A 12,969-nucleotide genomic window follows, 5' to 3' on the forward strand; every position below is an offset into this window, starting at 1 on the left:
AGGCAGCCTCTGCTTTAATAAAGGCGCAGATGTGCTTGCAGCAGTTGCAAGGCAATATTTCGAACAGGTCACTTTAATATACCCGAACGGTCCTCATCCACACTTTTCTGAAATGATGGCCCATTCCACTTCAAGTTCAAGTTCAAGTTTCAATTTTATTTTCCCCAAAAGGGGCAATTAAGTGTGCAGCAAGTAAACAACATATAGACAATAGATTTCGGGACAAACCATAAAGTGCAGGGTTTAAAAAGGACCATAAATTTGGTTAAAAGTAGCCTAAGAAACATCATGATAAATAAAACAAAATAAAAATTACACAACACTACAACCATATGAAGCATACATCACTTGCAGATATAAAATGCACAGGAAATATACACACCAATAAGTGCAGATGCTAAGTAGGGTAAGTGTTTTTTTAAGTACATTAGCACAGGGTGAAGTTGAGTACACAGGACATTTTTGCTGAAAGTTGTGAGATTTGGCCTCAATTCTCTCCTCTGCTCCCCTCCGCAGATGATCAAGGAGAAGCTGCGTCTGAAGCCGGCGTCGGGCTCGGAGTCGCGGGGCAAGGCGGTGGTGGAGGGCCGCACGACGGACAGCAGCCTGCAGCAGCAGGAGGAGGACGAGAAGGCACGGCTGCTCATCGGCCTCAGCAGCTCCGACAAGAGCTCCAGCAAGAAGAGCATCTTCGGACGCCGCAAATGACACAGGCCCTAAGATGTGGGGCTTAACCCTAGGCCTCACTTCTTCACCACAACAAAAACCTCCTTTCATCACCTCTAATCAGGTTAGGACAAAGTAGAGGGTATATAGAACATAAAGTCTCTGCCTGTATTTTCCGGCAAGTAGAGCCTCTTCGGATGTCACAAATGACACAGGCCCTAAGATGGGGCTTAACCCTAGGCCTCACTTCAACACAACCAAAACTTCCTTTCCATCGACTTTGATCAGGTTAGGATGGAATAGGACCGATCCTCGGGAGGTGTCAGATTAGATTATATAGAACATAAAGTCTCTGGCTGTACTCTGCGGCAAGAAGAGCATCTTCGGACGCCGCAAATGACACAGGCCCTAAGATGGGGCTTAGCCCTAGGTCTCACCCCTATACAACCAAAACCCCTTTTCATTGCCTCTGAACAGGTTAGGACAGAGTAATATAATGCCGAAGAAGGAGGTGGGGTGTCACCACTACAACCACTTGCCTCCTCCATCCCCTCTGAGCAAGCTGGGAGAGTATGATCGTGCTGAGGGAGGTTTAGTGACCCACGTCCTCGCCACTACAACCCACGCCCCTGTGCTTGCCTCCTCCATCACCTCTGAACAAGCCCTGGCTGTATGCGAGATCGCACAGAATCATCTCTGACTGTACTGTACTGTATGTGGTTACCCAGGTCGTGAGGGGGTACCCGTCTCCCAACAAGCACTACTCCTTCTAGTCTGCCCTCTCCATCCCCTTCTGAACTGGTTGGAAAAGTATGTCCAACCTGTTTGGAGGAGGTCTGATGACCTAGGTCCTAAGGAGAGAACTTACCTGCCTGCCTGCCACTTGACAGACCACCACTCCCTTCTAGCCTTGCCTTCTCCATCGTTTCTGAAAGCGTCATGGCTGTACGTCATGGCTGTACGTCATGGCAAAGCAGGTCTGGTCTAGTGACACAGATCTGGAAGGAGCATCACCACTCCTGGATGTCCAACCTGGTGGAGAAAGTCTAGTGACTTACAGTAGGTCCGAAGGGGAGAACTGCTTGCCACATTGACAGACCACCACTCCCTTCTAGCCTTGCCTTCTCCATCCTTTCTGAAAAAGTCATGCCTGTATGTCATGGCGAAGCAGGTGGTGACGCAGATCTCAAGAGATCATGACCACTCCTCCATCCTTCCCCTCCCATCCACCCCCCCCCCCCAGGAAGATAAGGGAGCTTGGCCAATAGGCCGCTACTACTGCCCTGCCTGCTGTTCCAACCCACACCACTGATGCCTGAGGTGGACTGAGCGCGGGGCGGCTTCAAGTTGGACGATGGCCTACAATGATGACGACTACTATGGGGAAGAGCTGAGAGAGGGGTCTCAGAGAACTCGGAGAGGAAACCAGTTCTTTCTCCTGCCTCTCTCTCTCTCCCCCCCTCACTCTTGCTCTCTTGCTCTCTCTCTCTCTCTCTCTCTCGCTCTCTCTCTCGCTCTCTCTCTATCTCTCTCTCTCTTTATCCTGCACCTACGCTGCCTTTTTACCTCCAGGTGAGATTATGGACATCTCAGATTCCTGGTGCAATGTTGCCTTCCCTCTCCCTCTCCCTCTCCCTCCCTCTCTCCCTCTCCCTCTCCCCCCTTCTCTCCCTCTCCCTCCTCCTCTCCCTCTCCTTCTCCCTCCACCTCTCCCTCTCCCTCTCTCCCTCCCCCTCCCCCTCCACCTCTCCCTCCACCGCTCCCCCTCCCCCTCTCCCTCTCCCCCTCTCCCTCTCCCTCTCCCTCTCCTCCGCATCCGCCCTAATAGCCGTCACCCTGGAGGTGCCAGGCTGGGCTGGGCACCTGCTGTGCTGAACTGTCAGAGAGCACAATCTCACTAAAGGGTTCGTGCCAGTCAGTGTCTACTTCGTGTGTGTGACGTGAGTGCCATACTCACTACTGCATTTCAACACCTTTCTGCACAAGCGCAGCCTAAAAGCTAACGGTTATCTTAAAACTACATCAGTGACGGGTCGTTGTATTGCACAGCTCGGTGATCCTCATGTTTTTTTCTTTACGGTTTTGAGTATTTTGGCTCTAAAATCATCTCCTGCTGGTACGGGAGACAAAAAATACATAGTTAGAAAGAAAATTAAATGCTTGAGTCATACTCAACTCGAAATACGCTCCATCTATACCACACGACATTTTTATGTTTTATTGAAACGTTTCTGAGAAGTTCTTGTATGTGTGTATGTGGCCTGCTATCACTTCTAAATACTGGTTTGCCTTCTCGGGTCATCGATGGGAAGTCGACGAATGATCTGATGATTGACGTGGTATCTTGAATAGTCGTGTCTGTATAAAGTGCTGTTGTAAGGAGTGTTACTTATTAATTCTATTTGGTTCACATTTCATTCATTTATTGTTGGCTGCTTTGTGTCACCAGCATATCTCTGTGCAATACTGTACCAAAACAGAACATGGGGGAAAGAAAAAAAAATTATGAGGCTTTACTGTTTCTTGCTCTATTTATGGCGTCCTGTCGTAATGTGATTTGATCACATTTGGTGTTCCTCATAAAAAGCATAAGATGAATACGCAAAACTGTTATTGTAATGTTTTGTAATTTTAACACAATGGCACTTTTTTTTACAAAAAAAAAAAAAGTATTTTCACATATTTTTGTAACCATGTGTATTATTTTATTTGTTGTACCACTGTTGGTGTGGTTTAACGTGAACAGAACGTGGGCAGTCATTAGTGAAAGCTGTTACTACTGACTGACTGCTCTAGTAAATGGTTTTATGACAAAGTAAAAATCACTACTTTGCTCATCCTTGTGGACTGTAAAAATGACTGACCAAGTTTAATATGTAAATTCTTCAGGGTGATCCTGAGGATGTGCATGTGTATCTAATAGAAATTGTCAATAAAGATAATATTACCATGCTAACAGCTTCAGTATTTTATTACTGAAATGTCTGTAAAATGTGATGGTCTCATATCAACTAAATAGAATATTCGTAACAATGTTCTCTCCTTTTTTTTGGTCCCTACCTTCACAGAAAACAACAAGATACCACAAAGCCCATTTCCATATTATGAAACCTTGAGATATTTCAACAAGATATGTGAAGCATCTTATTTTCTCTGCAAGTGCTCTTGACCACTTGAGTTTTCCAATCTGGCTCACAATCCAATGAATCCACATCTTCCACCACAAGGTAGCTGCTGCAGAAAATACAGCAGTCATATGTCTCCCTAGTGTGTTGGATTTACATTGGACCTGATTATTTGATTGATTAGTTAAAACAGAGTTCCTAATAATACAGCTGCAGCTCAGCTCTTAAGTCTACAGTCCATAATAACATGTATTTTGATTTATCCACTGCCACTGTTTATACTAGAGGCGCCAGATCCATAAGCCAGTCCCTTTCATGGACACAGAGTCAATCGCAGTCACATCACAGATGGCTACACGCAATACCCTTAAGAATGATGATGTATGTGGTCTATGTGTGCGATGACATAACTACGGATCAACGGTTGTTTTGAGATGACGTCGCATTTTTTCCCTAAAGCTATAAGGATTAAGTTTGAGATCTATGACTATACATATATGCTGGCAATACATAGAAGGATTTAACTGTTTGTAGGCTACTTGAAATGCACTTTTCATACGAACTCCAAATTTAGGCGCAGATAAGTACTCATGTATTTAGACAATTCTGTGATTTGGCGGCGGCTGGACAGTGCGTGCGTGGGAGGTGTTTGGATAGGCTAGGCCTATTAATGAACGGGGCGGGGTTTACAGTGACTCTTGTTTGTCTTCTCCGTTAGCATCCCCATCAGTTCGCCAAGCCACGGGGGTAGATGGATTGTAACGATGTCGTAACTAAATATTTGTTGTGATCCACTGATAGAAACAGTGAGGATATTTACATTTAGCCGTGCGAGGTAATGGTTTTCTCGCGCGCCTGTGCGCGCGGCGAATGACTGACTTGTGAGGCGCCGCCGAGGAGAACGTGCGCTCTACAAGTAACGATGAAGAGGATATCCCATCAACAGGGGGACACAAACCGACAATAATTATTATACCTATGATGCTGAGTTGTCATTTTACAAACATAACAATGTAATGGGTGCGAACATCGGCAAAGACAACAAGGTGAGTTGGATACAGTAGGCTACTACGTCAAGATGCGCTACACTTGTTATACGTCCCTGCCTGTCAGTCAGACACGATATTGTAGTGCTCTTTCGTGTACCGTAGACAACATTCGTGGACTATTCTGAAATAATGATAACACCCTTGCAACAAGCTAATATTGTAGGTTATTTTTGGTGTGTTTTGTGTTGTGGGCTTTAATCTGTGACGCAAGATGCTCTGTTGACCAGCACTGATTTCCATTGGCTTCGTCTGAACGGCTTAATCCTCTTCTACAACGCTTGGGCAGCCCTGCCAGAGTGCATGGACTCACTGCCATTATACAGTCGACAAGGGACAATTTTATTATCAGTTCCACACTGACTTTTCAAGTTATATTATTGGTGTGTTGGCTACACCAGTGGGATGCATTTCAGAAAATACCATGACGCAGCCATTCACATGGATTAAAGAATCTCACTCACTAAGCAATGCAAGTGACCTGCTGTGTGTTGTGCTGCCATGCTCTAATCCAGAAACAGGGCCCATCTGTGGACAGCAGGTCAACCCTCCCGGGATGGCAGGTGTTGCTGTCGATCACGGGGGTCCTGCGCAACAGGCACCTGGGCGCGCTCAGCCATCCCACCAGGCGCATGCTGCAGGACAAACAGACCCCCATCCCGGAGTCTCTGCTCTTGGACCCTGAGAGGCCTCGCATGGAGTGGACTCTCCCGGGGTTCATCTCCCTCTTTCTGCCCGAGTTTCCACACCGCAGTTTAGCTGGACAAGTTAACCTTCAGGTGACTTCAAATTCCCCAACCCTCCTCTATTCAAACATTGTTTGGCCTCGTACATTCAGGTCCATTTTCAGTTGTTTGTTTGAAGTTCACACAACATTCACCTGTCAAAAGGTTATGTTGAAACACTGATACCAGGTTATTAATTTACATATACTACAATGTCCATTGTACAGTTAGTATTTCCTCAAAGACGCTTATGCGTTATTGTCATGATACTGTTGTTTTCACGATGCCATGTGTTGATACAGCTAAATCACTTTCTCACTGTTGTGTTTTCCTCAGATACTGGAACTCATAGCTAAAGGCTCATTTGGGCCCATCCTGAAAGTAAAAGATTGTACAGAGGAGAAGATTTATGCTGTGAAGGTGAATAATAGCATTGTCATACGGATGATTACATGATGTTATGGAATTAAGCTATAAATGGTATTTCTAATTATGTGAATGTATTTGTGATTGTTTGTTTCTTGTGTATAATTGTATGGTTGTCCAGGTCATACCCAAGTCAGAGATCCTAAAGCAAGGTGTTCTGGAGCAGTCAAAAGAAGAGGTCATCATTCAGGTAGGTCTTTAACACACTTGCCGGCCGGTAAGCTGTTAACCTGATTGGCTGGGTGGCTTATTGGCTTGGCCGCAAATGGATATTGTGCGAATAGCCAGCTCACATTCATTCACTCATTTATCCATTCACTCGTCTGTTGGCTCTCAAGCCCACTTGCTTCTAACACAAACCTCGTCTATAAGCAGTGGACATGTGAAATACCGGTATTGCAACATTAAATGGAATATTGACAGTATTCTGTTTGCGCACGAGTCGTGTAAACTTTTTATTCATTCCAAATGCGGCTGCATTCCAGGAATATTCCGTTACCACAGCGCTCCTCCACACATGTAAATGGAATATTCTGGAACTTGATTTGAACTGAATGCTGACAAGATTCCATTTGAAACCAGAATACCGCCCTGTAACTGAGACTACAGAGATGTAAACAGCATCAAAATCCATTCCAAAAGTCACACATCAATTATGTTAAAGGGACTCGAAATCCATTCCATTGCTCAGAAGTCAAATATGCTAAAAGGGAGTCAAATTCATTCCATGCTCAGATTCCATTACAGTGCTGATTCCATGTTTGTTTGTTTGTTTGTTGGGTTGATTTTTTTCCATCATGCTGATCGCTGACTTGCAGAGGCAGGTCAGACATCCATTTCTCCACAATCTCCTGGACTGCTGGCAGACTCATCGCCACCTCTTTATTAGTGAGTCATTCGGGACACAGCAGCAGCGTAGTGTGCCCACCCCCAGTGCCCAAACCCGAACCCACCACCCTAGGTTTTTTTTAGTTTGCCACTTCTACCCTCTACCCATTGCTATCCCTGCTTGTCCTCAGAAATCCCTCACCAACGTTTTTGTTGTTTTTTTGCTTTAATTGTTGACACCATGATTTGACACAGCTTGAGGGTGTCATGCCTGATTGAATAGTATTTTTTAGATGTACACCTTTTTTAATTGAAAACTATTTCACCGTTTTGTGCTTCCAATCCCTTCACTTCTCTTCCGATTTGCTCCTTTTCTGCACTCTCTTACCTTTTCCCAGTTTTAAGGTCCTCTCCCTCTGCCCACTGAAGTGTCTGTGTGTTTTTACACCAAGTCTGCACCTGTGGTCACCCGGATCTTCCAATGCCTCTTTGTGCCTTGAGAAAGTCTTTCCTTGCGTGATGTTTGTGACTTCCATCCCTTCTTGATTTGCTTGTAAAGTCATCACTATTTGAAAGAAATTTCACTCAATTACGCTATAATCACTGAAGTGGACATGATGATGCATTTAGTCAAATCACTGTTCTAATATATAATGTGCTTATTTAATCAGTAACTCTATCCTGGACTCTGTGTCAAGGATTAAACATGTCTACCATTTTAGATATTAAAATTGTGTGTGTGTGTGTGTGTGTGTGTGTGTGTGTGTGTGTGTGTGTGTGCGTGCGTGCGTGCGTGCGTGCGTGCGTGCGTGCGTGCGTGCGTGCGTGCGTGCGTGCGTGCGTGCGTGTGTTGTTTAGTGTGCGACTACTGCAGTACCGGGGACTTGTACACCTATTGGACTCTGAATGGGCGGTTTAAGGAGGCAGAGGTGCGGGTGTACGCTGCGGAGCTGGGCTGTGCCTTGGGTGAGTGAGAGCCAGAGACGCTTGGAGGTTGGGGTGCGCACATCCACAAAAACACAATGATCCAGGTGCCAGACAAAACTGGTAAACAGTGTAACAAAAAGTGGTCCGCGCACTAGACATGAACTCCAAAAAAAAACAACAATTTTATTTCATTACAAACGGCAACTTTTCGATCCACCAGTGGGATCTTCCTCAGGCTCATGCCCAGTGTGCGGAACACGTTATCACACTGAGAGAGAGCCAGAGCCAGAGCCAGAGTGACAGGCCTGCCCCGTGCCCTCGGGTGATCATGACAGGCCAGGACAGGACAGACAAGGCCAAGCCACGTGGAAAATTTATGGAGCACTGCTGCTTGACTGGACAGTGGACAGTCACAGTCATCTATTATTCCATTTGAGCTGACGTTGTCCGCATCATAGGCTTTGTATTTAATTTATTATTTTTTCTGTATAGATTGAATGTATTTGATTATGTAACATGGTATTTGTGCTGTGTGGTGGTAAATCTCTGGCCATGAGTGATTATCATATGCAGGATTATCGTATACGCTGTCCAGCGGTGATCACCACTAGGGTAAAAAATCATTCCGTATCTGTCCAATAAAGCCTTAAGGAAATAATTTTGAGATGACGTATACATGCTAATCAGTTAGTTTTCAATATGCTGAAATTACCATCGCTGCACGCACTGAAAACATGATGATGTGTTAAATGTTATCTGAAACACTTCGAAGACTGAACATTGTTTGTTCCCCTCAGGTTTCTTACATGATTTTGGCATCATGCACAGAGATGTGAAGGTATATCTTAATCTTATTAACTATTAACTATTTTATTCAATTCAATTTATACAATCATTGTTCGATTTTATTTATATGAACATTAATTTGTTCATTTTGTGTCAATATTTTTTTTTTTTTACAGATGGAGAATGTTCTCTTGACTGACCAAGGTAAAATTATACAGAAATTGGAGTGATATGAAACCTTTTCTTATTTTCCTTTCTTCCATGTACAGTTAATTTAACCTAATACTCTCCATCAAGACATCTATGAGAATATGATTATGAGTATGAATGTGTAATGGTAAAGGAAGCATCAGACCTACTAGCTGAATAGTTGCAGCTGAATAGACGACAAGTCTGCCTTTATTGTGTTGTAATCACCTGTCCTGAACTGTGAGTCATGTGTATTTGTGATGCAGTCCACAATTACTATTTTTCGTAATTTTCTGACTTGCAACACCCATCACGTCATGATGACTGGGTGGATGTTACCCAAGTGGAGTGCTATGACAGCTTTGGGTATTTTCCATTCTACCATGTCATGCAACCTAAATACTCTGAATTGAAAAATCTATGAGAATGCTTTTCGAATATTAAGCTATGAAATGGCAATCAAGATATTTATGTGAGTTTACAAGTCACATCAGACAGAAACATAATTTGCTTGGGATGTAATTGTCTGAATTTTAAGCTATTTGCTTGGCATGAGCAATGCAGTCAGCAATCCTTTCATGCATTGTTTTACTTATAGGCTAATTATTGAATTTATATAGCGGTGGATTCCACAGAGTCACCATAGGGTGGGTCTTACCCAGCACTGTGTGGAGCTGGAGATGGCTAATGGTGTTGGTGTATTTGTGTTGTGTTTGGAACCAGGTCACCTGCGCCTAGCTGACTTTGGGCTGTCTCGGCGCCTGGAGCGTGGGGGAAGGGCTTACACCATCTGTGGGACAATCCAATACATGGGTTAGTAGGCTCTCACGGGTTCACAGAGAGACAGGGGAAATCTCCTTGCTGTGCATGCATGTTGTACGTGTGTGTGTGTTTGTGTGTCTACACAGTAAGAAATGCAGTGTCGATTCAACTCTTGGAGAATACTTAAGGACCAAATGTAATCTAGAAGATGTGAATTCGACTCTATGTGTTGAATTAACACCGCAAGTCCTCCTGGTCTCAGAGGAGTCCCTGCTGTTGTGTGTGTTTTTTTTTAACATTTCTCTAACATTACATGTTATGGCAGGGATGTCAAACTCTGGTCTTAGGGGGCAATTTTTTTCATTTGATATAATTTCAAACGTGTCTTACAGTTGGCCCATAGTATAACACAATACTGTCCGTGCAGCCACATCTGAACTGCCGTCCTGTACTGCACTGTGCAGGGAATGAGTGTCTGTACAATTTGTCTGCTGTCAATTCCAGCGTAAATATTGAGTCTGCAATGTCATCCCATATTTTGGTTTCAGCCCACTGTGAATTTGAGTTTTACACCCCTGTGTTAAGGGATGGTAAGCATGTAGAGCTGACTCTGCTTTATGTTTCATTGGGTAGCTCCGGAGGTCCTGGGCGGAGGTCCTTACAACCACGCCGCTGATTGGTGGTCCCTTGGCATTCTGTTATATGCCTTGGCTACTGGAAAGGTACGTATAAGCAGGGCTCTGAATTAACTTCGTTCATCACCATCCAAAATGGCTAGAATATGTTAATCTTACTTTGCTAAACACACATCCACTATACCCGTAGATCAAGGTGGCTTGTAAGTTGGTCTTTTCTACCAGGAAAACTGAAATTCCACCAGCAATTGGCAGTTTGGCTGGTGTGTAAGCATTTACCATCACCTTTTCGAAGCTTATTTTCATGGTCTATGTTATCCATATGAGAGAAACACTATGCTGAAATGAAATAATTAGGTCAACACTCTTGATAAATTCTCCCAAACGTGTACTTATTAGCATGGCATTTCGAACATGTTGCCCTTGCATTATAGGCCTACCACCCTTTGATGAGGGACAACACATCCAAAACGTGGGAGAGTTTATCAGTGTACAGATCTGCACTGCTGTGATATGTGCACACTCTTTCTCTTTATAGATACATGAATTATAAGATTCTGAGATAATCTAGATCACTACATTACACTTAGCTGACGAACTACAGTTAATTTTACAGGGTATTGGTTATAGTCTCTGGAGCTGTTTGGAGTTAGGTGCCTTGCGTAAGGGAACCTCATCCATGGAGTGAGATAGGGAGTGAGTAGGGTGGGATTCGAACTGGTAACCCTCTGATCTAAAGCCCATCTCCTCAATCACTAGGCCACGGATGCCCTATCTACTTGCTCTCCTGGTCACCGGGTCATTCTTGACCATCTTTACCTTTAACCCTTCACCCAGATTAACTCAAGACACCCATGCTTTACCTCACGAGAACTCTATAACATGTTAAGTGACACGATGGCGAAGATTACAGTAAGGGGAAAACATGCATTCTCTCATAACACAGTAAAGAGCAGTCCTGGGTAAACGGTTTGAGCGTCAGACTTGTAGTCCAATGGTCGACCATCGACTCGCCCGAGTGCCTCGAGTGCCCTCCCCCTTGCATGGATGAGGCATAAATGCAATTATGTTGTGTGCAGTGTTCACTTGAGTGCTGTATCATAATGACAATGGGAGTTGGAGTTTCCCAGTCGGGCTTTTACGTCACATTAAAGACTCAACTCACCTCCCTCCTCCTCCTCCTCCTCCTCCTCCTCCTCCTCCTCCTCCTCCTCCTCCTCTCAGCTATATAACTAAATGGGACTTGAGGTGTATTACATAGTGTGGAGTGCCAGTACAATGCAGGGGCGGAGCTATAGGGAGGGCGAGCAGGGCACTTGCCCCTGGGCCCAGGGCCCTCCCGTATTGGTGGTGGGGGCCCTATTGTGAGATTGGCAAGCTGTATAGGGGGCCCTATAAGTGTCTTGCCCTGGGGCCCTGTGTGCAGCTGTTCCGCCACTGGTACAATGGCAATAAAATCTTTCCTTTTCATTCAAAAGACCCTTAACTCCTGTTCTCCTTATACACAGTTCCCCATCGCTCCAGAGCCCAACCATGATATGATGCTGGAAAGAGTGCAGAGAGGATCCTACAGCATGCCAGCGACCTTCAGCCCAGCGCTGTGCTTGCTCCTCACAGATGTGAGTGCAGATACAGGCTGATCTTTTCGGCATTTAACAGTGGATGCCCAGTAATTTTAATACAAGATAAAGTGCTCTGTTCTGAATGGTTTGTGTTCCATTCACTTACTTTAATTTGGCTTGCTGATCAGTTTCTTTCCCCCCATAAAAACCCCATTACATTTTGTATTGCAATCCACTTGTAGTAGCTTGTATTTGTTCCAGTAGGCCTATAAGCTATTGCTTTGCAAGAATAGTGTGCATTGCAAAAAACACATATATCCATATTCTCATACTACTACCAGTATAAGTTTGCTGTGTATTAATAAGCATAATAACACAGTTACATCCTGCTATTTGTACATTTGTTCTATTTTGCCTGTTTGGTTATAACTTACAAGAGTTTGCTGGTCAGGCTGGTGGCAGATTAACTCCAGTATAATGTCTCTTCCCTTGTGCCTCAGACTTCTTAAAGCTACACAGCCTACTTTTTACCTTGAGAACAGGACCAAAAAACATAGTGTGGAGGGGTCCACTGACCCAAAATGTCACAGTGTTATAAGAACAAAAAAGATAGTAAGACAGCCTGATGAAGCTACCTTCTCCCCCTTTAATTATTTTATATTTTCTCATATCTCTATATCTCTCCCTGTGTCTTTCCCTCCCATAGCTGCTGTGCAAGTCCCCATGCCAGCGTCTGCACTGCCTGGAGCGCTTCAAGATGCAGCGGTTCTTCTTCGGCACCTCCTTCGACTCCCAGCTCCTGCAGAAGACGCCCATAGAGCTGATCCTGGAGTTGAAGAACCACCCCGACAGACCCGAGAAGGCCCGGAGAGGCATGGACGACGATCCCTTCAAGAACTTTGATTATGACTTTTTCAGTTCCCTGTCCAGCCCCACAACGGACTTATCACCAACCCTTGTCAACGCCACTGAGCCCAGCCAGCTTCTGGTGACGGCTGGATCATGCGAGTCGATGCACCTGTGGCATTCACATAACGGACTGCCTCACACCGAGAGAAGCGTGGCGATAGTTTGATAGTTTTATCGGTGCCATTTTTTCCTTAAAATGCCTGATTGTAAAGAGGATTTATGTTTTTTTTATTTTGTATTTTAGTTGAACGATACCTCCCAAACACACTGTGTTTTATATACAACGCTTGGCTTTTTTAATTTGCCTCTGGATCAATAATTGTCATAAATAAATCTGTTGAATGACCATATTTGGTTTGTGTGAATTTTGTTATTCAGCAAAA

The 12,969-nt window shown here is 44.4% G+C and overlaps 2 protein-coding genes across 3 annotated transcripts in view; both read left to right on the top strand.

The window, feature by feature from the left end:
• LOC134454446 (bridge-like lipid transfer protein family member 2) overlaps positions 1 to 2,314 on the top strand; it is a 50,114-nt gene extending 47,800 nt beyond the window's left edge. For both annotated transcript variants that reach the window (XM_063205440.1, XM_063205441.1), the window contains exon 42: positions 517 to 2,314. In XM_063205440.1, coding sequence (XP_063061510.1) covers positions 517 to 708 — 192 coding nt within the window. In that variant the 3' untranslated portion in view covers positions 709 to 2,314. The remainder of the gene's footprint in view (positions 1 to 516) is intronic.
• A 2,223-nt stretch (positions 2,315 to 4,537) lies between these two features.
• rskra (ribosomal protein S6 kinase related a) lies at positions 4,538 to 12,905 on the top strand. The gene is made up of 12 exons (XM_063204414.1): positions 4,538 to 4,837; positions 5,353 to 5,616; positions 5,899 to 5,982; positions 6,110 to 6,178; positions 6,807 to 6,876; positions 7,675 to 7,782; positions 8,541 to 8,581; positions 8,706 to 8,733; positions 9,442 to 9,531; positions 10,114 to 10,202; positions 11,624 to 11,734; positions 12,384 to 12,905. The coding sequence occupies exons 1-12, from the start codon at positions 4,808 to 4,810 to the stop codon at positions 12,750 to 12,752; spliced, it is 1,353 nt and encodes a 450-aa protein (XP_063060484.1). The 5' UTR covers positions 4,538 to 4,807; the 3' UTR covers positions 12,753 to 12,905.
• Positions 12,906 to 12,969: the final 64 nt, after the last annotated feature.

The sequence above is a fragment of the Engraulis encrasicolus genome, chromosome 8 (assembly GCF_034702125.1).
Source record: "Engraulis encrasicolus isolate BLACKSEA-1 chromosome 8, IST_EnEncr_1.0, whole genome shotgun sequence".
Taxonomy (NCBI): Eukaryota; Metazoa; Chordata; class Actinopteri; order Clupeiformes; family Engraulidae; genus Engraulis; species Engraulis encrasicolus.

What these genes read in the sequence shown, in the direction of transcription:
- rskra (XM_063204414.1), top strand. Translation starts at nt 4,808, where the DNA reads ATGGGTGCGAACATCGGCAAAGACAACAAG. An exon ending in AGAAGATTTATGCTGTGAAG is followed by an intron (nt 5,983 to 6,109) that starts GTGAATAATAGC and finishes ATGGTTGTCCAG; the next exon opens with GTCATACCCAAGTCAGAGAT. An exon ending in TCATGCACAGAGATGTGAAG is followed by an intron (nt 8,582 to 8,705) that starts GTATATCTTAAT and finishes TTTTTTTTACAG; the next exon opens with ATGGAGAATGTTCTCTTGAC.